The sequence below is a fragment of the Aythya marila genome (genome assembly GCF_965140915.1).
Source record: "Aythya marila genome assembly, chromosome: 8".
NCBI classification, from domain to species: domain Eukaryota; kingdom Metazoa; phylum Chordata; class Aves; order Anseriformes; family Anatidae; genus Aythya; species Aythya marila.
The window spans coordinates 18,050,265-18,072,578 of record NC_139049.1 but is presented as its reverse complement, the minus strand read 5'-3'; the positions used below and the strand labels follow the sequence as shown (position 1 = coordinate 18,072,578).

At 40.1% G+C, this 22,314-nt stretch overlaps 1 protein-coding gene across 1 annotated transcript; it reads right to left on the bottom strand.

The window, feature by feature from the left end:
* Positions 1 to 115: 115 nt before the first annotated feature.
* On the bottom strand, positions 116 to 21,959 carry LOC309880537 (vitellogenin-2-like; the record flags this gene model as incomplete). The annotated part of the gene is made up of 35 exons (XM_082765555.1): positions 116 to 394; positions 1,048 to 1,209; positions 2,340 to 2,499; positions 2,590 to 2,687; positions 3,159 to 3,250; positions 4,534 to 4,720; positions 5,515 to 5,650; positions 6,369 to 6,507; positions 7,960 to 8,102; positions 8,194 to 8,406; positions 8,700 to 8,798; positions 8,952 to 8,999; positions 9,353 to 9,694; positions 9,954 to 10,129; positions 10,217 to 10,445; positions 11,296 to 11,440; positions 11,660 to 11,845; positions 12,600 to 12,693; positions 13,030 to 13,219; positions 13,319 to 13,438; positions 14,056 to 14,157; positions 14,809 to 14,933; positions 15,365 to 15,462; positions 15,578 to 15,795; positions 16,207 to 16,425; positions 17,248 to 17,373; positions 17,886 to 18,051; positions 18,133 to 18,290; positions 18,424 to 18,574; positions 18,800 to 18,948; positions 19,063 to 19,224; positions 19,388 to 19,639; positions 21,223 to 21,374; positions 21,550 to 21,570; positions 21,920 to 21,959. 35 exons carry the CDS (start codon positions 21,957 to 21,959, stop codon positions 276 to 278), a joined length of 5,217 nt encoding a protein of 1,738 aa, XP_082621681.1. The 3' UTR covers positions 116 to 275.
* Between the last annotated feature and the right edge of the window lie 355 nt (positions 21,960 to 22,314).

The following is a 22,314-nucleotide window of genomic DNA, read 5'->3' as shown; positions in this document are numbered from 1 at the left end:
GCCTCGCGTGGAAGTCCAAGTTCAGGGGAGCAGATGCACAGAGGGAAATAAGCTCGACGAAACGCTTTTAGAGAGAAATGGTTTATTGAGAGAGCCAACCCGCTTAAGGGAACCCAGAATTACTTCGGAGATCTCAAAATAACTGTGGGGAAAACAATTCTGTGAAGCAGGCACGGCCTTGGCCTCGCTGGGTTGCACAACCGTGTCCCCAGTTCCACAGCCTGTCAGCAATAACGCTGAAGTGCAGAGAGGCGTGAGTGCTGTGAAGTGGAGCATCATGCTGAGCACGACTGCTGTTCACAGGAACATGCCGTGTGAGCATCCACCGTGCTCACTACATCCTCAGACTTCTGGTCTAACCTCATCTGTGCCTCCTCTGGGTTGAGAGTGGAGTCTGTAAATGAGAAAAGAGGAAAAAGAAGCCACGTGACTAGTTTTTGTTTTTTATTACATTGAGGTACTGGCTCAGTGCTGGTATGATCAGCATCAACAGTTTTTCACATCAGCACGTGTGTGCAACAGGGCGTAACCCAAAGCCATATAAAAATTAATCACAAAACCATTATATAGGTACAACTCTTGGTGAAAACAGTAAGACATCTGAATCTAAGTGTTGAGGCTCGTTCTTGTGGGTTTAGTGTGTACCACTGTTGAACTGATGTAATTTTTAGAAAAGTTCACTTTTCCCATCATTCATATTTAGGTAGTGCGAACTCTAGCTATGATGCTTGCTAATATGGCTTATTTTCTGGTATGCAAAGTTATTAATATATTTCATCCTTTTTTTTTTTTTCTTCCTTTTTTTTTTTTTAATTTACAGAAGAGGAAAAGGTGAAATGCAGTGTCCCTGCCTGAGAAAGAGCTTTTTTTCCTATGCTAGCATCCTAACAAGCAGAGCAACTTAAACAGACAGATGAAGCCTGGGCTGTAGCTCTGTGTCTCACTATGGAGAAGAGGAAAGAGTAAGAGTAGGGAGCTGCGTAAGAGTAAGAATCACAATCCAACATGCACCTTGCATTGTGCACAAGTACACTGTTTTAGACTCACCAGCTGGTACGCAGTGGAAACCCACAGAGATGGGAATGGTTCTGGTTGCTGAGCAGCCTTCTGCACAGTGTAAAACTGGCTCCATGGAAAAGCATTTTGAGACCTTTTTGTCAAATGCAACTGGCTTCTCAACTTTGACAAATCTATGCTGCAGCTTGCAAGCTATAAAAAAAATGAATTATTTTAAATAATCTATAGTTTATATAAATAACTTCTGAATTTAGTGCGTAGGATTAGCAACAACTAAGACCAATGGCCATACTGACAAACACAAGATACGTGAAACTAATCTCACTCAAGGGAGTGCTATTTTCTATCAAAGACTTGGACTGTAAGGCATTTGGAGAACAATCCCCAGGACGGAGGCATGTTAAGTCAGATCTAGGTTGGGCACAGGTGTGGAAATCCAAAAAGATACCTGTGCAACCCTTGCTCTGCTGGCACTCAAATTTACCCAAACTACAACAGCACTTCATTTTGGGTCAGTAGTGGCTCCTCTATATCCATATATCCACTTCTGCATCGCAGCCACCTTGCCATGGCTGAGCAGCTTAGGCCTTACGACTCTATGATCTGGGCTTCCCCTAGACCAGTCTCAGCAGGGGAGCTTGACCCTGAGAGCATGTTCCAGAATGCCACCCCTTGCCCATGAGTTGTGGTGCACCCTACCGTGTTCAGTTATGCTCATGTTGTTTTTATACAGGAGCTAAATGGTAAGAACAGTCATTCCCTGTCTGACAATTTCAGATTAATTCCATCTTCAGCCTGAGTAAATTAAAACATCTATTTCCCACATAAGTGCCCTCTGTTTTGTTAGCCAATGCTAGTTTTGTTGTTGTTGTTGTTTTGTTTTGTTTTGTTTTGTTTTTGTTTTTGTTTTTCTTTCTGGGATTTAAAAGCCTGAAAACAACAGAATGGAAATAAAGCATGAAACTTTTAAGTACAAGATAAAATGTCTTTTGTTAGCAGTTAAACTATCTACTTTTCATACTAAATTATCAGCTTGGGGAAATTTAGATTTATAATTTTATCTAGAATGCACAAACTTCAGGTAGTTAGGTAATGTATAAGAAGATGATATAAAAATGCAATAAAAACAGACTTTGCAGAGAACTACTAAACTCAGGAGAACGGACTGTGTTTCAGTCTAAGGAAATTAATCACAAAATAATGAACAATAATACGATCATTGTACAATTAATATAAATCAGATATGTAAATCTTATGACTATTCATGTGACTAATGAATAAGTCAAAGACAATGATACTAATATATGTTAGAATCCAAATACCTCCAGCACAAGCATCTTCTGAGACGATCCAAGACTGAGCAAAACTCACTGCATCTTTAGCTAAGTATCCACTGGGCGTTTGATATTCCCTTTCCTTCTCAGCATCATATTTTCCACAAATACCACATGTTTTCCCAGCCATCCAGAAAGCAACCCGAATCTTTATGGAAATAATAAATAAATAATAATTTTTAAAAAGCACTTAGATATTTTTTTTCTAAAAATAAAACCACGGGGAAAAAAATAATACCTCAAACCTATGTCCATCATAATACAGCTTATCTATACCATATTCAGGGGCTTTTAGTGACAAGCCTTCCTTTTCACTGCTGATCAGCATGCTTGCATCTGTAACAACAAAGCAAAAAGATACCTTTGCAAATGAGGTTATTGTTTTAGGGTCCAACCTGAACCCCTGTTAAATTCATGGAGACAATGCATACTGTGACGTATGGTGGAAATTAAAAGAAATGGTGGAAATGAGAAAAATCAGATCCCATCCTGCCTTGGACTAAGCCAAAGCCCTGTGACTAGCGTGGCCATGGCAGGGGAGACCTGTTTGCCTGTTCTGGGCGTCTCCATGGACAGCACAAGGTGCCTTAGCCCTGCATTATTTGGTTTGTGGACACACAAGATTGGCACCTCTTTCTTTGCTCAGCTTTCCTATCACCCCCATGAAAGCAACTATGAAGTTATATTAAAATCATCCAATTGTTTCTCATTTTAGGGTGATCTTCACCTTGAGAGGGATTTTCAGGATTATGTCCTTCTTCAAAAGAGCAGAAAAGATTAAGTGAAATAGAAAGATGAGTCTCCTACCAGAACTGGGTGTGTACGGAACATCTGTTGGGGTTTGAACACCATTAATCTTCAACTGGATGCGTCCATTGGAAACATACATGTCAACCTTACTTTAAGTAAAGGAAATGAGTATAAATAAATGTTTGTCCTTCTCACTATTCATATCACAGTTTCTAGTCCTGGTAGAACTGCAGGATGCTGATATCATTTTGTGAATAATTACCTGTTACCCTTTGGGAAGAAGATTAAAAGAGCCCAGAAAAGTGTGCCAGAAAAGGAGTACTCACAATACCCCTTTCCCCAGTTTTCTGAGCATCTTTGTGTCACAGTTCAAGCAGTAAGACACCAGGCTACAGAAACCCTTGCTACAAAACAATATAATTCCTCTTATATGTTCACATATATTCAAGGTGCTTTACATTTCAGAGGAAGATTGGGTTCTGTACAGCAGTTATGATCTCTTACAGCTTGAATAGCCTGTGTATTATTTTCTTGATAGCAGTGTTTGCTCTAATGAAGAAATATGACACATAAGCACTTCAAAAGCACATGAATGCTGTATTTAACAATGAGAAATGATACAGTGGCAAGGAATGTATCACGAAAGATATGGTCTATGAAATAACCATCCTTTAGTTCTTCCACAAAACAGGTGCAGGGAATACTAGTTTCTCTCTGTTTCTCTAAGATTATGGAACAGATGGGCACACAATCTTCAAAAATAAATAATTACTTGTAATGAAACCTTACATATCAAAGCCTATTTATGCACTTTGAAGAACATTCCCTACAATGATTTTGGTATGCATAATCCTATACTACTTAGAATATCAGACTATATTTTTAAAGAACCTATGGTTGCTCCAAGACGAAACAAAGCATGTCTTAAATTAGTTTCAAATAGATTTAGTACATCATGTACCAACTAAAGGATGACCTAAGAGAGTTCATCTAATCTGGGATAAGTAATTCCCTTTTTAGGTATGTCCACTTCTCAACATCTCTGCTGAGATGATTGCAGGTGCTAACTAGTCCTAATTATGAGTTTAGCATAGGAGGTCAGACTAAATTATTACAGTAGTCCCTTTTGGATTTATAGTATATGTTTCTACCTAATTACTGAGAACTAAAATGAGACGGTTAAATGCTTACAAATTAATGAAGAGTTTCAGGCAGTAAAGACTTTAGGTTACTGTGAACCTCAGATGTATTTCAGAAATAAAGGACTTCTCAAAGGCAAAGACCCAAATCTCAGTGTCATTCCTAGAAATCTTTCCATTGATGTCAGTAACTTTTCCATGAGTCTTATGAAGTACCACTCTGCTCTTACAGTCTGGTCTTCACATTTATATCAGCTTGACATCTATCTGTCATTATGTTTGCAATTACTTACTGACTGGCGAGTCTGACATTTATTGCCATAAGGTCAGCAGCTTCTTCAAGTCTTTTCATCATAACCAGGAATTTGAGTTCTGGACTACAATCCTGTGCCAAGATGTGGAAGCAATTCACAGGCATTGAATAGTTAAACTCAACTCCATTGAAGGTTGTGATCACATTTTGGGAGACTGAACAATGAGCTGAAAAAAAATAAGTTGAAAGTAAACCTTTTATACTTCAAGACAGTTACTCTATTTTAAGTGGGAAGGGGAAAATGAAACAAGTAAAATTCTCCTTTTTTCACTGTTATTGTATTTTGTTGGAAATCTTACCAGTTCCAATTAGAAATTATTTTACAACAATTTTAATTAACAGACAGATGTTTAATTAATATTGCGTTTTTAGCAAAGAAATATGAAATGCAAAGAAATATACATAGGCATGATATTAGACCACTGATTTCAGGCAAAATGTGTCTCCTTATCCCAGAATTACATAAAGCCTTTCCACTAATAATTTAACCTAAGTATCTTATGATTATGTCTTAATACAGCAAGAATGAATAAATAAACCTTTCAAATCAGGTGCAATGGGAAATTAATGCGTATATTTTTTAAGCTGTTTCAGCTTCTTTGTAGCAGTACAATTCAAGCAGAACACCACAAACCTGAGGTCACTTAAGTGTCCTTCTCATAAATTTTGTATTGCTTTTTTTTCTCCTGGAGCAGTCTCTGCAATGAAGTTCAAATGGATATACTGGGGGAGAGCATATGTCTGAATCACTGTTTGTCGTGGTACTTAATGTTGCTAACATGCTTCATTTCCTTACATCTTTGCAGCCTCAAAGATTTTCATTACTGACAGGTTTACTTCTATGTGAAGTCCAACTGATTTTTCAAGTGAGCATAAAACACTTTTAAGTTACTTTAAAAATATGAGTCATATTTACAAAAATCTGCAAAGTAGGTACTTCTGCACGTAGTTAATTGCTGACCTTTAAGGTTTTCGATGATTGAAAAGGTTGTTTGAGAAAAGATGTCCCAGTCAGGAGATGGTAGCACTGAAGTCAGAGTACCTGGACTTGAAGGGAATGGCAGGGGAAGCCTGATGGCTCTATTGTAAATTGTGAGCTGAAAATGAGTCAGAAAACAAACATGAACATAAATGCCAAATACAGTGTGGAGATGTTGTAGCATTTTCCTATAACATTCAAAGAGGCCTGTATTGACTGAAATCTAAATTAGACTCTAGATTTAGGTCAAACCTAAAAATAAATTAAGTCTTTTATCTACAGAATGAAAGAGGTCTACAATTTGACACATCTGCAATCTACAGAATAGCAATATTATCAAATAAGTTTGATATTTGCGAATTCACATTTTTTTCCTGAGCTGTACATACCACTTGCTCACAGTACAAACAGCTTGCTTACTTGAGATGCTCATCCTTTTCTTGCCTGTATGCTGAGGGCTAATATTTATCCATCATGATTCTCTACGGCCTGGTATTATTATCTCTTCCAAGACATAGCAAAACCTATCACCTCCCTGAAGATTTTTGGAGGAGTGGTCTTTTTAATCAATAATTACTTATGTGTTATCAATCATGATTGTTGTATTACAACCTCTTTTTTATTTCAAGTGTCAACACGCTACATGAGAAAGAAATATGCTGTAAGATATTCTCAGAATCAACTATGTGAACACAAGGCCCTTGTGACGGGGGAACTTCCTTATGGTTTAATAGAATAAAAATTAAATAAAAAAAAAAGTGGGATAAAAAACACTATTAATCTTCAATTTCATACATATGTATTGCTCCAGAATAAAAGATAGTGGAAATATTTACCTCAGGTAGCCTGAGGACCACATCGCAGGTTCTTGGAGATGTCAGAGCCATAACCATGGTTGTCTGGCGAGAAGGACCACGCTGTTGCCTTTGGGAGTACCCAAGCATATATGCAGCCCCTGGAAGATATCTGTAGAACCTGAAAAACAAAGTAACTGATTAAAACCATCTATCTCTGAAATTTTTTTTTCAACATTTGTTCCGGCTGAAGCACCCCCATAAAGCAATATGCACTCTCTGTTAGATAGATGTTTTATAGTAGGGTTTGTAACTTGGTGTTGTCTATGGGAAGAGGAACAGGCAGATTTTAACAGTGTTAATGGGTGAAACAGTCTTCAGCAGACTGGATAGCAGCATGACCTGAGAAGAAAAGTATAACCACCTTTTTCTAAAGACATTCAGAGTTAAAAAATAGGCAGCGATTACATAAAAACTAAAATACAAAATTACCAAAAAATAGATGACTTTTTATTAATGTTTCAGTCCTTCAATACACATTTTTAGCAAGGATCCATTGTATCCAAGGATTTTGTTTTAGCAAGGATCCATTGCCCACTAAGATTGTCAATGAGGTGACAGAGGAGCCTCTATGATCAGGTTCCATTACAAAGTCTTTGTATTTAAATAGAGAAATACAGAAAGAAATATATAGATAGATAGATAGACAGATAAATCATAATATATATATATATATATATATATAAAGGCATAGTCTTAAAGAAGAACAAAGCTGAATTCTGTAGCTTTGTTCCGGGATAGTCAATTCGATGGTTTCATCCAGTATAATAAGGGGACATCAAGGTAATACAATCCCATATAAAAATTAAATGCCTGCTCTCCAGCAGACATTTGTTAATCAAATCACTTGTATCCCTTTAAACATGAAAGCCTGAGCTGTATCTATAACTGAGGTGTCAATATTTTGGTATTGCTGTGAAGAAAAAAAATAAAAGAGGCTTAGATACAGGTCTCAGTGCTTTTGTGGGTAAATGCATGTACAAGTACAATGAATGAATTAATACAATGATAATATATAGAATATGGATATATATGTGGATAGTTGTGTATATGAACTGAATACAGAAGTTAGTTTTCTTATACTAAGCATCATGCAACATTTGCTGTTTAGTGTTCAATAAATCTTGCGGAAGTATTCACATCATCTTCTTCAGATGCCAGAGGTAAGGTGCCCGCATTAGGAAATAACTCTCTTAAGGCACCCTGTACAGTCAAAAAGAGACAGACTCCTTCAGAGAACTAAGTTTAGGCTTCTACTTAGAGCCTCCAGGGATTAGGAAGCATCAGGAGACCAAGTTCCTAATTCAGGCACTTTAAATTAAAAGCTTACAATAAATTATGTCAATCCTGACATCCACTTTATTTCAAGCAGTTTTCCTGCAAACAGAAATGCACTAAATTTTGAGGAAATGAATGCACAGAAAAAAAAAAAAAAAGAGACTGAAAAAAATAATCTGACGTAAAATTTTGTTGATGAGGGGAAATTCTTCTGGATCAGAAACTGCAGAACTGAATCTAATTATCTGAAGCATTGACATGGGTGACTTTTTCAAAAACTGAAGTATAATCTCACCATCTTGCAGTTCTTCGGACACTTGAAGGTACTTTTGGCCACACCAGCTTCATCTGCATAGCTGGATGAGAAGCAAACTTCCCTGTTGCAATTTGAGTAGCAATGTGGTAGTCCTGGCAATCTGTACCCCATTTAAGGGAACCCTAGTAGAAGGGAATACATATTTTTTTGTACAAAGCATAGTAACACTGTTATATTTCATTTGCATTTGAACTGATCACATTTTAAACTCACCGAAGCTTTATGGGAATTTATTACTGAAGCATCAGCACAGAGTTTCCATCTATTTGATTCTGTGATGCTTGAAACAAAAATCTGTATCCTGAATCTGACAGGCTGTCTGTCAGCATACAGTACGAGCTGGAATCCTGTCGGCTGCTCGTTTCTTCTGATGGCACGAAGAATTGCAGCCAGTATTGGTGGCTTGCTGTCTCCCAAGAATTTAGGCTTAAGTCAGTAGGGAGGAAATAGAGACCAAAGTCAAAGCATTAGAATTACTGTATAAGAACAGAAATAAAAAGTATTTGTAAAGGAAAAGCTTCATTCAAGTCTTTTTATATAAAGTACATGACAGTATCATAGATCATCACTCTAGCTATTCAGTGCATGTGTGGTTTTGCCAGTCTTTCAAGGGAGTGCTCTTACAACCTTTGTAAGTACCACAGTAATGTTATTATAAACATGCATTCATTCGAAATCCATGGTAAATGTTTTTTTTTCTTGTGTATGAAGACACTCACCTGAGACATAGCTGTAGAGATGCCTTCATCACTAACTGAAGAAGAAGAGGAGCTGCTGCTGCTGCTGCTGCTGCTATTCAGAACTTCCCTTTGTGAGTCCTGCAACAACAGAAAGTCACTCTGAAGCAAGTTGTTTACCATTGTAATTAATCACAGAACTAATTTTTCATATTTTTATTTTGATTGAACTAAGTTCCAGTCAAGCTAGTGAGAGCAATTATAGGCCCCCCACAGCATAAGCAGAAAATGTACCTGTTCATCTGCTGGCTTGAACCAAAACTGGTAAATGGGTAGATATGCCTGTGAAGATAGACAGTATGTAAGAAGATCCAAGAGAAGAAAAACAACTAACTTTTGACAAATGCTTTAATAAGTTCAGTATTGAATATGGAAAAAAAAAAAGGTGAAACAAGATGCAAATGTTTAAACGTTTTAAACTGAAACCTTCTGGAATATGAAATTCTGAACTGAAATGCTTCAGAGAACCAGAGGTTAAAAACAGGAAAGAGCTCTGCTAGGTTACCTCATCCATGCTGCAACAAACAGTCTGTTTTCTCTTTCTTCGGTACCTGCCCATTGGGCACAATTTCCTGATTTCTAGTACAAAAACATTCACTAGAAGAAGTATAAAGAATCCAGTCAGGGTGAATTACCTGTTGGTTGGGATATTCACTGTCCCCACTACAGTGCTTGTCTCCAGAGCTGTTCTCCCTGCTGCTGCTGCAGATTGTACTGCTGTCAGAGCCTGCACTGCTGCTGCTGCTGCTGCTACTGCCCTTGCTGCTCCTGCTGCTGCTGCCATGCTTCTTCCCAAATTGCCTTATTTCTTCATTCTCATGTTTATCTTCAGGCTCATTACCATCAGCAGAGGAAGCAGTGGAAGAAGAAGACGAACTGGAGAGGGGGTTTGCACTGGGCTCTACCCAGAGGTCTGTAACAGCAGTCTTTACTTTGCTGTGAATCTGTTTCTTATGGTGCCGTGTCTTATTTGCAACCTCCAAAACAGTTCAAAGAGTTATGAATTTACAGCTCTGTAACATTTCTCTAGATGTCAGACAAGCAGCTTACCACAGCTTTTCAAGGAAATAGCACTTCCTTGCCTCCCACACTTCAGAAGCTGCATCAGAACTCACCAAGACCCACCCCTCCCAAACAAAAATCCTTGCTTTCCCATGCCAGTTTTCCACATTGGACTTCAAACCCTTGGTTTTGTTCATGGGAAAATATTCCCCCATCCAATGCTCAATCTCTTACCTTGAACACATTTTCAATGCCTAGGATCTTCTTCAGTTTAGCTTTAATGTTCTCATACAGAGATGTCTCCTCCTCTTCTTTAGACCCTGAACTTGCTACATTGATTATTTTGGAAGCAGCTTTGGGCCCAACCTGAATCTCCAGCTGTATTTTTTCAATATCAGCATCTGTATGAACTAGAGTCAAGATACTTTTAGTTCAGTACAGTGCTACATGAGCATCATTCACAGAGATTGAAAAAAAGATTTCTTTCATTACTGTACCTGGCTTCAAAACTATCTTGGCTTCAAGTTCTCCAACTAATTTATGCAGATAAGTATTTCTTAAGAAAGCAGAATTTCGGGACTTTAGGCTGAGACAAGCAGAACATCCCAAACTGGATAATTCTCTACAGAAAACACGTGCATAAGATCTTTGTCCTACACTGTGGCGATGTTCCTCTTCTGAGGCTTGCTGGTGTCCCTTGGATATCACACTAGGGATATGTCTTTGCTGTATTAAACAAAAATATGGTAAATGAAAATACTAAAAAAAAGAAAAAAGAAAAAAGAAAAAAAAAAAGAAAAAAAAAAAAGTCACAGCCCATAAAATCTTTGCTGTATTCCTATTAATTATGAGAATGATGACAGTCCTGGCTAAGAAAGGAAGCACTGCTTAAAATTAGAAATTCAAGCACTGGAAGAAGTGGGATTTTTTCCAAAGTGCTCTGTGGAAGAGGTCAGGTCTCCTAGCCAGCCTTTCCCAGGAGGTGTTTCACAAACAAACTTCCCAATGAGAACCTCCAGGACTCTTTAGAGGTGCTATTTCTCTGAACCAGTTTTGGGATACTATTCCTCAGCTGTATTTGCAGTTAGTATATCCTTTCCATGCCAGCAGTAGGCCTCAGAAGCTGAAGAGCACATCGGAGAATGGGCAGACCCCTGCAGGGATTCCCTTGGAAATCCCTGGAATCCTTGGAAACTGGATATACAGTTTGTTTCCCAATAAAGGATGCCTGAGCCATCCTTTCCAGACTGCTTTGGCTCTGAAAAACAGGGTACTGTACAAAGGACGTGGCTTTCACACCCCCTCCCCATGACTATGAAGCAAAAGGAAGACATGCTGTCAGAGCAACCTGTCTGCATGAGATGACAAGAGCCAGCAGGCCCTGAATGAAAGTGGCTTGAACATATTGAGACTTATTGTTAGGCCTGGTTTGGGATACAACAGGCACCTGCTGTGTCTCACAGTTTCCTTGTTTGTGATCTGATTAGGCAGCTGCTGTGTTGGGGGTGCTCAGCCCCAGTGAGATCTGTTCTGTTCTCTACCTGCCTGCAGTGAAGGCGATGTGAGGCCTCATTACCTTCCAGCTTTCAGCTCTTGAAGATATTTCTGATGACTGAAACTTCTGATTGAAGATACTTGTTATTTCTCCTTCGGGGAGAATATGGGTCTTCTTTTCAGAATCTACTTCTTCCATGTTTCTTGAAATAGCATAAGCTTCACTCCTGTGGAGGTGACAAATGGCAAACAAGTAACATCTGATTTTGCTTAACCCCAATTGTCTTTAATACCAGAGAGCTACGGGCAATACAAAAGAGAATATTAAGCTTCATATGGCTACCAAACTACAGCAGAGCCTGACAAGAGTTGTAGGCTCATGATCTTATAACAGGGAGCTCACAATCAGTAACAAATAACAAGTGAAATGTGGCTAACTTCTGTACCTTACAGCTGCAAGCTCAACCTCCTGGTGGCAAGGAAGGGTTTCAATCTTCAAATTTTTCTCTTTCATATTAACCGTGGCATCAAATTTCATTGTAGTGTTGGCACTGAACTCTGCGTGAAATTCAAGACCACTCTGAAAGTATTGCATATTAATCCCCATTGTTGCAATCATATGGAAATATACTCTGAAAGAGTGAAAATAAAAACATGCAATTACAAAGTACAAATTAACATGCATGTACTTATCTTTGAAAGGCAGAATTGCATTTTCTTAGTGTTCTGTTTATTTTAAAAACCACTACTAACAGCTTAAAAAGATATGTAACAGGATAAAAAAGCTAAAGTGCCACTGAAAAAAATGAAGGGATTTATCTGATAAAACTTGCATGGATCCTCTCGCAGCCTAATCACTGATACATTGCTTGATAATAAGCTAATGTCAGAATCTTCCTATAGCTTCAGATTTTGTCTATTTTTTTCACTATTTTTATTATTATCATTATTATATCATATCATATATCATTATTATGTTATTATCATCATTATTGTTATTAGTGATGTTGCTTTTGTGGATCCACAAGTGTTTTCCTTTTCTGCCTGAAATCCCCCCAGCTTGTGCCTTCTGAAAAACTTTCTCATATGTAATCAAAAATGCCTTCACAGCTTAGTAGCTTTAGTCACTGAGCAGGTAGAAACATGAGCATTTTCAGCAATGGCAGAACATCGCCACATTTCTCTTTGATTCAGTGCACTGTGCTAGGCTTGCATGGTCTGAAAGCATCACATGATTGTCTTACTTTCTTACAGATTCACTGCTCGAGACTAGCACAGTCATCCCAAATCTGGGACAAATAAGATACTTATTTAATATAACTATTTCAAATATAAATATAAATATAAACGAAGGTGTGTGTATATATGAAAATATATCATTTTTACTTTGGTTGGATATCGGCATGAATATCTGTGTTGGTTTCCAACAACTGTGATGGTCTAAAATTGTCAGATAATGGTGGTGACAGCTGAATATCAACTGCAAGAGACAGAGAGAAATTATATGAACAAGGCAAAAAAATAAAAATGCTGGGGATACTATTTTTTCAATAAGCATAGTAGTTAATGCATGGGCATCGCTTTTACATTTTGAAATACTTCACAGGATTACTTCATGATTATTACTCTGAAACAGTTACAGAAGTATGTCCCAGATGAAACACTGTGATTACTTATCTGCCCCTGTGGAGGTGTCTGGACAGTGTTTCCCCATTACAGAGTATTTTTTGAGACTACAGAGGGATTTACTTTCAGCAGAGGGATTGGAACCACAATTATTGTGAGGAAATTGCTCAATAAGGTGTCCCAAGCTCACCATAGGCCACAGCCTGGGCCAGCATGGTGCCGCTCAGGCTGAGCTCCAGTGGCATGCCAACCACTGTGGGGACAACGTGTCGCAGCTCAGCCACCATCACCGGCAGGGTCCATTGGCCTGAAATGCCTCGCTGGACCTCTTCCACTGCTTTTTTCACCACTGGCTGCCAGTTTGATGATCCAGTCAGACTCTGAATACAGAGAAATTGGTTAAATAATCAGGGAAGATGAGATGGAAAGGGAAAATTATTCTGCATCACAAACAAAAAAGGCAACAGCCTTGTCAGTACCATTATGGTCTGCTGAATGACTTTGTTATCAATGTCAACAAAGGCAATCTCCTGTCCCAATATTTTGATGTAAGTGGACACCAGAGGGTCTTCTGGAGGCAATTCTTTCCATCCCAGAAACTGCAGTGTTAAGGAGGAGAAAGGGAAGAAGCAGATACATTTTCTTAAAATACATTATTGTATTAACAAAATGTAGATCACATTTGAAGGATGCTAACTATGGTTCCTTAGCCAAAAAAAGTAGTACACATCTTACAAGTCTGAACTGATGTGGCCTTCCTTATGTTGCATAACTGACTTCAGTGGGAGTTTCCCCACATAAGGATGAAGTAAGGACTCTGTAATTTTTGCTGCTCTAAGTAGTGGGTGGCACCCAAGGGCTCATGAACAAAAGTCTTATTCAATAACCATTTTAAGAGAGAAGAGCAACCACTTACTATGTTTTAACATACACTTTAAAACAGATGAATTTTGGCTACCAGCATCATCATCATCTTTTGTACTGTACATTAAGGGCAGCTTTGCGTGGTGTGCTGACACATGGTCAGTGAAAAAAATGGTATTTGTTCACAGTCTAAGTACAATATAAGTAAGAACATCTTTCTGTGACCAAACAGGATGGCCAACTCCTTTCTCACTGGAACATCAAAGGGATGGCTAGGAGGGTAGCTGATGCAACCCTGGGCTGGTGGGAACTACATATTGCAAACAAATCAGGAAGGTGCATAAAGACGTACCGTTTTACCGAGTTCCTTCAGTGTCTTGTATGTGTCATATTCAGCAAAGGGAATATTCTGCTGCCTGATAATATTGATTAGGCTTTGTGATCGTAGAGCCACCTGTAGGAAACAGCATTGAACATCACAGCCCAAATGCCAGAGAGCGCAGGTATACCTTTCTCATACCTTTCTACCAGGTATTACACTCACGGAGGCCACTCTAAATACATACTTCATGAAGCCATAGCACTTATAAGGCAGATGACTGGAGGCTATGACTGCAGATGCTGAGGATGTGCTGAGCTTTGAACTAGTCAGCAGGGATAATTTTAGGGCAGCTCAAAGATCAGCCCCGGCTGCAAAGCTTGCCCAAGAAGCTGAGTAAATGCCTGCATGCTGTTACATGGAGTTTCAATCTGCTGGGGCTGTACTGCTGGCTGAAGTTTAATTTCAGCTGCTTATTCCCTGTACTTAGGCAAAATGCCCCACACATCATGTGACGTTAGTTAGGCAGACAAATGCTCTGCTATGTAAGCTTTCCTTTGCTCTCTTAGATTTTCATGCCTATACTGAATGTTTTCATTGCTAAATCTACATGTCAAAAAGCCCAAATACAAGTAAAATCATAACCATTATCTAAATTTTCCCTTCCACTCCAGTCCTTACAGACAGAGATAGAGGCAAACACTACATTGCAGTCCAAGTGGCTTAACAAGTAATGCTATGTGTAGCTAGGTTGTATCTATCTGGTTGTTTTCATGAAATACTTACCTCTATAATGTCTGTTGCAGTATTTGCATAATATCCTCTTACTTTTGTGATTATATCAGATGGAAACATAGTGTTGGGACTGTTCATTAGATAGACCCTCCAAATTGCACCAGCCTTATACACATCTATAACAGGAACAAAAAGCAGCAGAGATTTTTCTTAGGGTCTCCGAGGTGACTGGTGCCTGTAAGTTACCTTAGGTGCATGCTTTACTAGATCTCAAATGATTCTGTCAGTATTCAGCCCCGTAGGTCCTCAAGCTTGTAACCCCAAGAGGGAATCTTTGTTCTAGGGCAGAGTCAACAGGATCACAGTGACTGAAGAAGGAGGCCTAAATCCATGTGCAGATAAGACACCTCTTTCCCCAGTAGATACCCAAAGAGTAGTAGAACACCTTCAGGGGATTTTGCATTTCAAGAGACTCTTGTGCTTTATTCTGTTTCAGGAGTGCACTAAGCCCACAGCCCATGACAGGATTTTGTGTGGAAATTGTGGAACACAATAGATGCCTTCAGATAAGCAAGCCAAAGCAGGGAACATGGCATCTGGTACTCACGGGAATAACCACCAGCATGAATGACCTTGCTGTAACGATAGCTCAGCCTGTCAAGTCTGGGGCTCAGTAGTTTAATGGCAATGTTGCACGCAGCAGATCTGAGTAATAAAGAGTTAAAATCATATGAAGGTAGTCAACTGTGACCAATTTCTTAGAAAACTGCAAGAAAAATCACCACTTGCAACTAAAAAATGTACTTTTTTCTTTACTTACAGATTGTAGAGCTGTGGGATCCTGCCTACTGCCAAAGCCTTCATGTGTGAGTACGTGAAGCTGGCTACTTGTAGGCTGGTCTCCGACAGCAGCGAGGTGGCCATAGCTGCTACAATTGGAAGAGCAGGCTTTGTTTCAAAGAGGACAACACAAGCCATCATGCGGACATTAGGAGCAAGTGTATTGTCCATAAAGATCTGGAGAGAGATCTCCCTTACCTGGAGGAGGAAGATACAACCTATGAATACCACATAACTCCTTGGGAAGAAATATTTTTTAAACTGTGCATGTCTGATGTGCTGTGAACAGAGAACAAAACCCGGAACAGAGACTTGAGCATGGGGCCTGTCACTGGAAATGAAGATGCTGCTGGCTGCACAGCGAACAGGGATGGAAGAAACAGCCATTAGTAAGGCGCCCAACATTACCGCAACTGAAGCAGTCTCTTTCCCAGAATGTCAGCCAGGATAGGGTGATGTCAGGAATTCACAACATAGGAAAAGACAAGACCTGTAACTATATCTGCCCAGAGTTGCTAACATTACCTGATGGCTTTATTATCCCTGCATTGCTAAGTCAACCCAAATTACACCCTATAAAATATTTTTCTAAATAATAATTTCAGTTACTTTTGCAGGGTCTTTTCTGGCAATTTTCCTCAAGGCCAGTACGGCATCAGCATGAATTCTGCTTGGTAATGAAGTAGCAGCAGGTGAAAATGTTGGCAAAAACTTCAGGATGCGTTTGATACTGGCCGGCTCTCCTGCATTGCCTATAGCTTTCAGGGCCAAGGCCATGTCTTCAGCATGGCTTCTGCTGGCAGCTTCAGCAGCAAGGTCATGGAGTGGCTGAAAACACATCAGACAGTGGTTAATCATGTCAGGCAGCAATCTTGTAATAGCGTATAAAAATACTCATTTCCAAAGCAAATAAAACAACTACTGGTGCAAAGCCCTGAGTAAAGATGTTCAGATTTTTCTCCCAGGAAGAATCTCACCATCATTATCAGGACATCATTAACACAGAACATACGCACAAACTTCATTTTCTCCTTGCAGTGTTGTAACTGAGAGTAATTTGTCCCTAAGCCTGACCTTTGTTTCAGTCTTTTTTTGGAAGATTTAAACCCATTCCAAGCAGCAGCAGGCTGTCTCAGAACTGTAGTCCTGCTGACTAAGGAACCTGAGCTGCATAGTCCAAGGACAACGACCTGAATATTTCTGATGGTGATATGCAAGTATGTAGCAGGGCCTCTTTGGAAGCCCTAATCTATGACATATCTAGACATATCTTTGCTTATATTCACACTTCAATGCCTTTTTAATACGTATTTTTAAGTTTGATCTACCTAATGTAAAAGTAGAGAGAAGAATCATAATTATTTTGCTTTAATCCTGAATTGTCATACATAAATTCCAAGTTGTTTACGGCACTTGTCATACCCACAGGCTTCTACCACTTACATTTGAAATTCTGAACTGTTAAGACCAGATTTTTCAAAGGCATCAGCTCAGCATTTCATTTTATCTTAGCAATTTTGCAGGTGATCACAGCTAAGAGTGAGGCATGTAAACACCTAGTTACCTAATTGCCAGCATTGTGAGAGGTAAATTAGAGTCATTAAAATAATTTCTTCACCCCTTATGAAATAAGAAATGAGAGTCACCTACCTGAAGAAGTTCATTAGGACAAAATGAAGGCTGAGCACAGTATTTATTTACCATGCTACCATACCCCAGGTAAACAAGTATTCGAAGCATTGGTGCTTTCTGAATTTGGGGACAGGTCAGAAAAGACTGCAGAAGAAAGAACCAGAGTCGTAAATGTTTCAACTTATTAGAGATGGTATTTAGTGAAAACTTATCTTATATCTGAAAAGCAAATAGACAAAATTGCGTTGGATTTTTTCTAAATATTTTTAGAAGTTAAATAAAATGCTAGTGATTGAGGTAAAATTAAAGCAAATAGCATTGCTTCAGTTACAAGGTATGTACTTTATATTTTGGTTACACTGCATTATTTTCTACAGTTCCTCTTTTTTGTTGTTGTTTTTTATTTGTATTTGGCAAAAAGAAAACAGCAATTTCCCTGGAATCTGTGGGTTTTAACAGCATTAAATATCAAAGCCATTGAAAAATTTTTGGCAGCAAGTGTTTGGAAACATTTTCTAGACCATTCCCATGTTTGTTAATACTTTACATTTTACAAAATATCAAGGAAGTATGTTGCATCATTTGATTGTAATCCTGTGAATTCACCTTCAGAAATGAATGACAGGGTAAGAGAAGGAAGAATTATCTGTACTCACTGAGGCAACTTCTAGGGTTTGCTTGTTGGGCATAACGAAATGGAAGGCAAGAGGGAGAACAACAGGTGCTTCCCAGATGTTCAGCTTCTTATCATGGATTTTTTGTTTAAGGAACTGGAATGTGTCAGTAGCTCCAGCAGCACAGACAGCACTCAGGAACCAGTGCCTGCCAGGGAGGGGAGGACAATTACCCCCATTGCCCAGTGCTCCTCTGGTGGGAAATCCTGGCTGACAGCAGTACAGTTACCTGTATGGAGGTTCACTGGCAAACTGCTCCCACAAAGAGTTGATTTGATCAAGGGTCACTAGACGGAACAGCTGAACCATTTGTAAGAACTTGGCTGAAGATTCTTTAGTGTCTCCTTCCTCATTATTCTTAACTAATTGTCGCAGAGTTTCTGTTAACTGTAGGGAAAAAAGAAAAAAAAAAAAAAAAAAACAACACATAAAGTTGAAAGGTGCCATGTCTAAAATAATATTGTGATGACTTGTTAACCTTATAAATAATGAAAAGGAATGAAGAATAAGCCTCCAATACCTGCCCATCTGCATTTTTTATCCTTATGAGAGGAATTGGCATCTGGAGCAGCTCTTCTGAGAAATGATAACGGAGACTTCCCTGGTTTTGCAGTTGAGCTTCTGGTACATTTATGGGAGTGCTTTTGATGTCGACCAAAACCAGTGCTTGTCTTCAAGAGAAAGAAAAAAATGCTTCAGTAGCATTGTACATGAGAGTTGGGCACGTACAGCTGCTGGGGCAGATTGAGGGGTGCCCAGCAGGGAGCTGCACTGACCACACATAGATTACACACTTCTCAGGTTTGCGCATTGCTTAGGATTAACTGAAAATGTTATAGGACTGGCAAGAGCTTTCATTATAGTGTTGCCACACTACCAACATGCACAGCACCTACCTTGCCTCCATGCCTGCTGTGCCATCAGGCTCATTGAACGGAGAAACCTGGTACACTTGCTCCGACGTAGCAAATGTTATCAAAACCCCGCTGTCATCATACTTCATCTTGTAAGTGGACATCACCGTGCCCTTCACATTTCTGACTTTCTAAAATTGCAAAGAGACCCACTCATAAATGTGAACAGGAACCAGTTAATTTATCACAGACAAGCCAAATTCCCTGCTGGTGCCAGCGCAAAGCAGGATTCATGCTGGTCCTACCAGGGGGCAGGTGGGACAGGGGCGGATGTAAGCCATGCCCGTGTTCTTCACTGCTCTGTCCTGGCAGTCAGTCAGGTCCTTGCTTTTGGAAATGGTGGCACGGTTATTCTTGCTGTCGTCCTGGATAACGTATCTGGTTTGGCAGATGCCTTCAATCCCAGCCTGTGTGTTGATTAAACACAATGAACTTTTCGCTGGAAATGGCCTTTCATTACAGCAATAAATTGGTCAATGAAAATTGCCTGGAAAGCATTATGTTCAGGCAAGCCTCTATGGAACAGTATAACGAGAATAAAAGTAAAGTCAGAATGGAAAAGAAACCAACCTCTTGTAGTTCATACACATTTTGTGACTTTTTGATCGTTATCTGCATCATGTTCAGAATCCCTCTCACTATGTTCGTGCACAGGACGGGGCAGTCTTCAGGGGCATAAATACTTCCCACCCTGCCCTCATTGTACTCGAACTTAAAGGCTTGGCTGAAACATGCAGCAATGGTCTCTGTGAGCTTTGAAGATGGAGTGAAGGAGTCAAGGGGCCATAAGCCGTGGTATTCCTCCAGCTTTGGCGATTGAACCTGTGAACAGAATTAGGAGAATATTCATCCTGTTCACCACAGTGCAGTAACGGGGAAACTGGACTTTTCTAGTCCACAGACAGACACAAGTCACTTGTTCAACACTGCAAGAAATGTTTTCCTCCTCAGACTCTTGTTTTGGGGCTAGGGCATGGCCTCAAAAATGCAATTTCCTTAAAGGATTTCTGCCAGGAAAGGGTCATGCAAAAGTTCAGCAAATGTGGTGAAGCTTGCAGGGTGAGTGAAACTGGCTGTCAACTGTCTGTATGGAAAGGATACTCACTTATTTTCCCCAAATTTTCAGTGTGATCTCCCTTCAGCCTGAAAATCAGCCAAGTTATCCGTCAAGCAGCCTACGTAGACTCACAGGGGCTGTGTTTGCTCCTGTCCAGCACATCCCAGAGCACCAAGGCTGCAGCACAGCTGATGGGGAGGCAGAGATGGCCACAGGACCTCACATTGGATGGGCCAGTGGGGCGAATGTCGCCTTCTTTGCAAGCGGCTGTCATTGCTTCCAGCTTATCAAGCTGTACAGCTTGCTTGCAAGTCCTTGACTGCTACCTAGTGGGAAATGTGTGCCTGCATGCACACACATAGTCACATATACATACACATGCCTCCCACCTTCCTCCATAAAAGTATGTGTTCCTGTGCAGAGGGAACTGGTTTTAGTGGCCCTGTTTTTTAATCAATGCAGCAACAGTGTCTTGCCTCCTTCTCAGAGTAAATCCTACTTGACTTTTGTCTGTAGTTGCTAAAGTCATAGCACTATCTGAGAGGTTACAACAATCATGCAGTTGCAGAATTGTATTATATTTGATAATAGGTGTTCCCTCTCACTGTTTCAGTAACTGCTTCAGTAATACAGCAGATTCAGTAAACTCCTAGGATGAATGCTGAGTGCCCTCTTACAGCTCTCCTCCCTGCCATGGTGGCATCCCTTTTCTATCATCTTTTGTTCCATGCCAGTCTTTTAAGATGTTTGGTTTCATCTTTTCTATGTGTAACAGCACTTCCAGATCTGATATCATTATATCAAGTGAAAACATTACTGTTATCATTCTTCACATTTGAATTAATGCCTATGTGAAGAATATCAAAAGGAAGATAATGGAGACAGACTTGAATTTCCCATGTGATGAAGGAATTTCAGCACTGAGCTTTTCTCAAGCCATGGACCAGGCTGAAACATTGATATTTCGTGCTTGAATTTGCATCATTTTCATACTCAAGTTTAGTGTTGCCTTACTTAAACTATCACGAGGACATTGCTTTAAAGCAGCTGCCTGCAATGTCTTTGCCTGGACCTGAACCTAAGGCAGATTTATCAAGAGGTGCAGGTGCTGATGGCCACAGAGCTTGGGCAGCTCTGGCTCCCGCCCATGGCACTGAAGGATGCGAGGGTGAACATCTCTGCCGGAGTCTGACATTGGACTTGCAGTCATCTCGGCACCAGGAAGGGTCCTAAGCTTTTGTGCCAGGTTTGCATCTTTTTCTTGTTTATTTTACCAACCTGGAGGTATGACCCAGACTTCTGCGTTATGTAGGCAGATGGATGGGTTCCCACGTCCCTTGCGACTTACCTGGAGAAGGTGGTCACTGCGGGACACGCGGCTGATCTGCAGCTTGCAGGTCAGCTTCACCCCTGCTATCACCAGCCCCCTGCCCTGCAGCCCATGCAGGATGAGTCCCTCATAGCCATACAGGTAGGTCTTGCCGGTATGAAAAATGGGCTCTATTAAATAATAAAAAACAGAAATGCCTCCTTTGTTGTGGTGCTACTCACAGGAACCGTCCCGGTAAAGAATAGTGAGGCTGGCTGCCCCAGCAGGCTGGGCACAAGCAGAGGGCACAGCAGGGCTGCCAGGGAGGCCAGTGTTGGAGCCGCTGGCTGGTGGGAGCACACTTACCAAGGTCACGCTTCTGAGCCCCTGCATGGGAGGAGAGAGAAGGATGCATGAGAAAACCCAAACTTCTGCAGAGACTACATTTATTATTCATTTACTGAGTGTGCCAATGGCTGGCAGACAGAGAGTAATGCACTCCTGGGGCAAACCTCACATACTGTGGGACAGCAAGCTTGCCCCAGCCCCCCTCACTGGCTGCTGTTTGCTTTTCCCCTGCTCCTACACTTAGGCACAGAAATCTAACAGTTTACAGCCAAACTCATTAAAAGGCTTCAGCAGATTGTGCCGTGAATGTCCCTGAAAGTCCCCGAGGAGATGCAGCTTCCTGAGGTGGCCATCACAGCTCAGAAGTGCCAGTAACGCTTAGACTTACCCACAAGGGCGAGCACCAGGGCCAGGATGAGTCCCTTCATGCTAAAAGTGACTGAATGACACAGGGCAAAATGTGCAGCTTTTATAGAAGAATTATTAACAGGCATGGGAAATTTTGTTGAGTTATCAATTTTTTATCAACCACTGTAACCCATCGAGGGTGAAGGGGTTGGGTACAAGGTGCCATCTGCTACTGCTGTGCCAAAATCATCACAGACAATCTTGTTTTCACCTCACCACCTAAATGCTCTGAAAGTATCTTTTGGAACAGGTGCTTAAAAGTATTAAAATATCATTAAAACTAAATTATTTATTGTGTAAGAAAAAGTACTAATTATCCTTATTCACTGGAAGCATCTGGTGCTATTGCAGCCTGCGCTAACTTTGCCCAGGTTA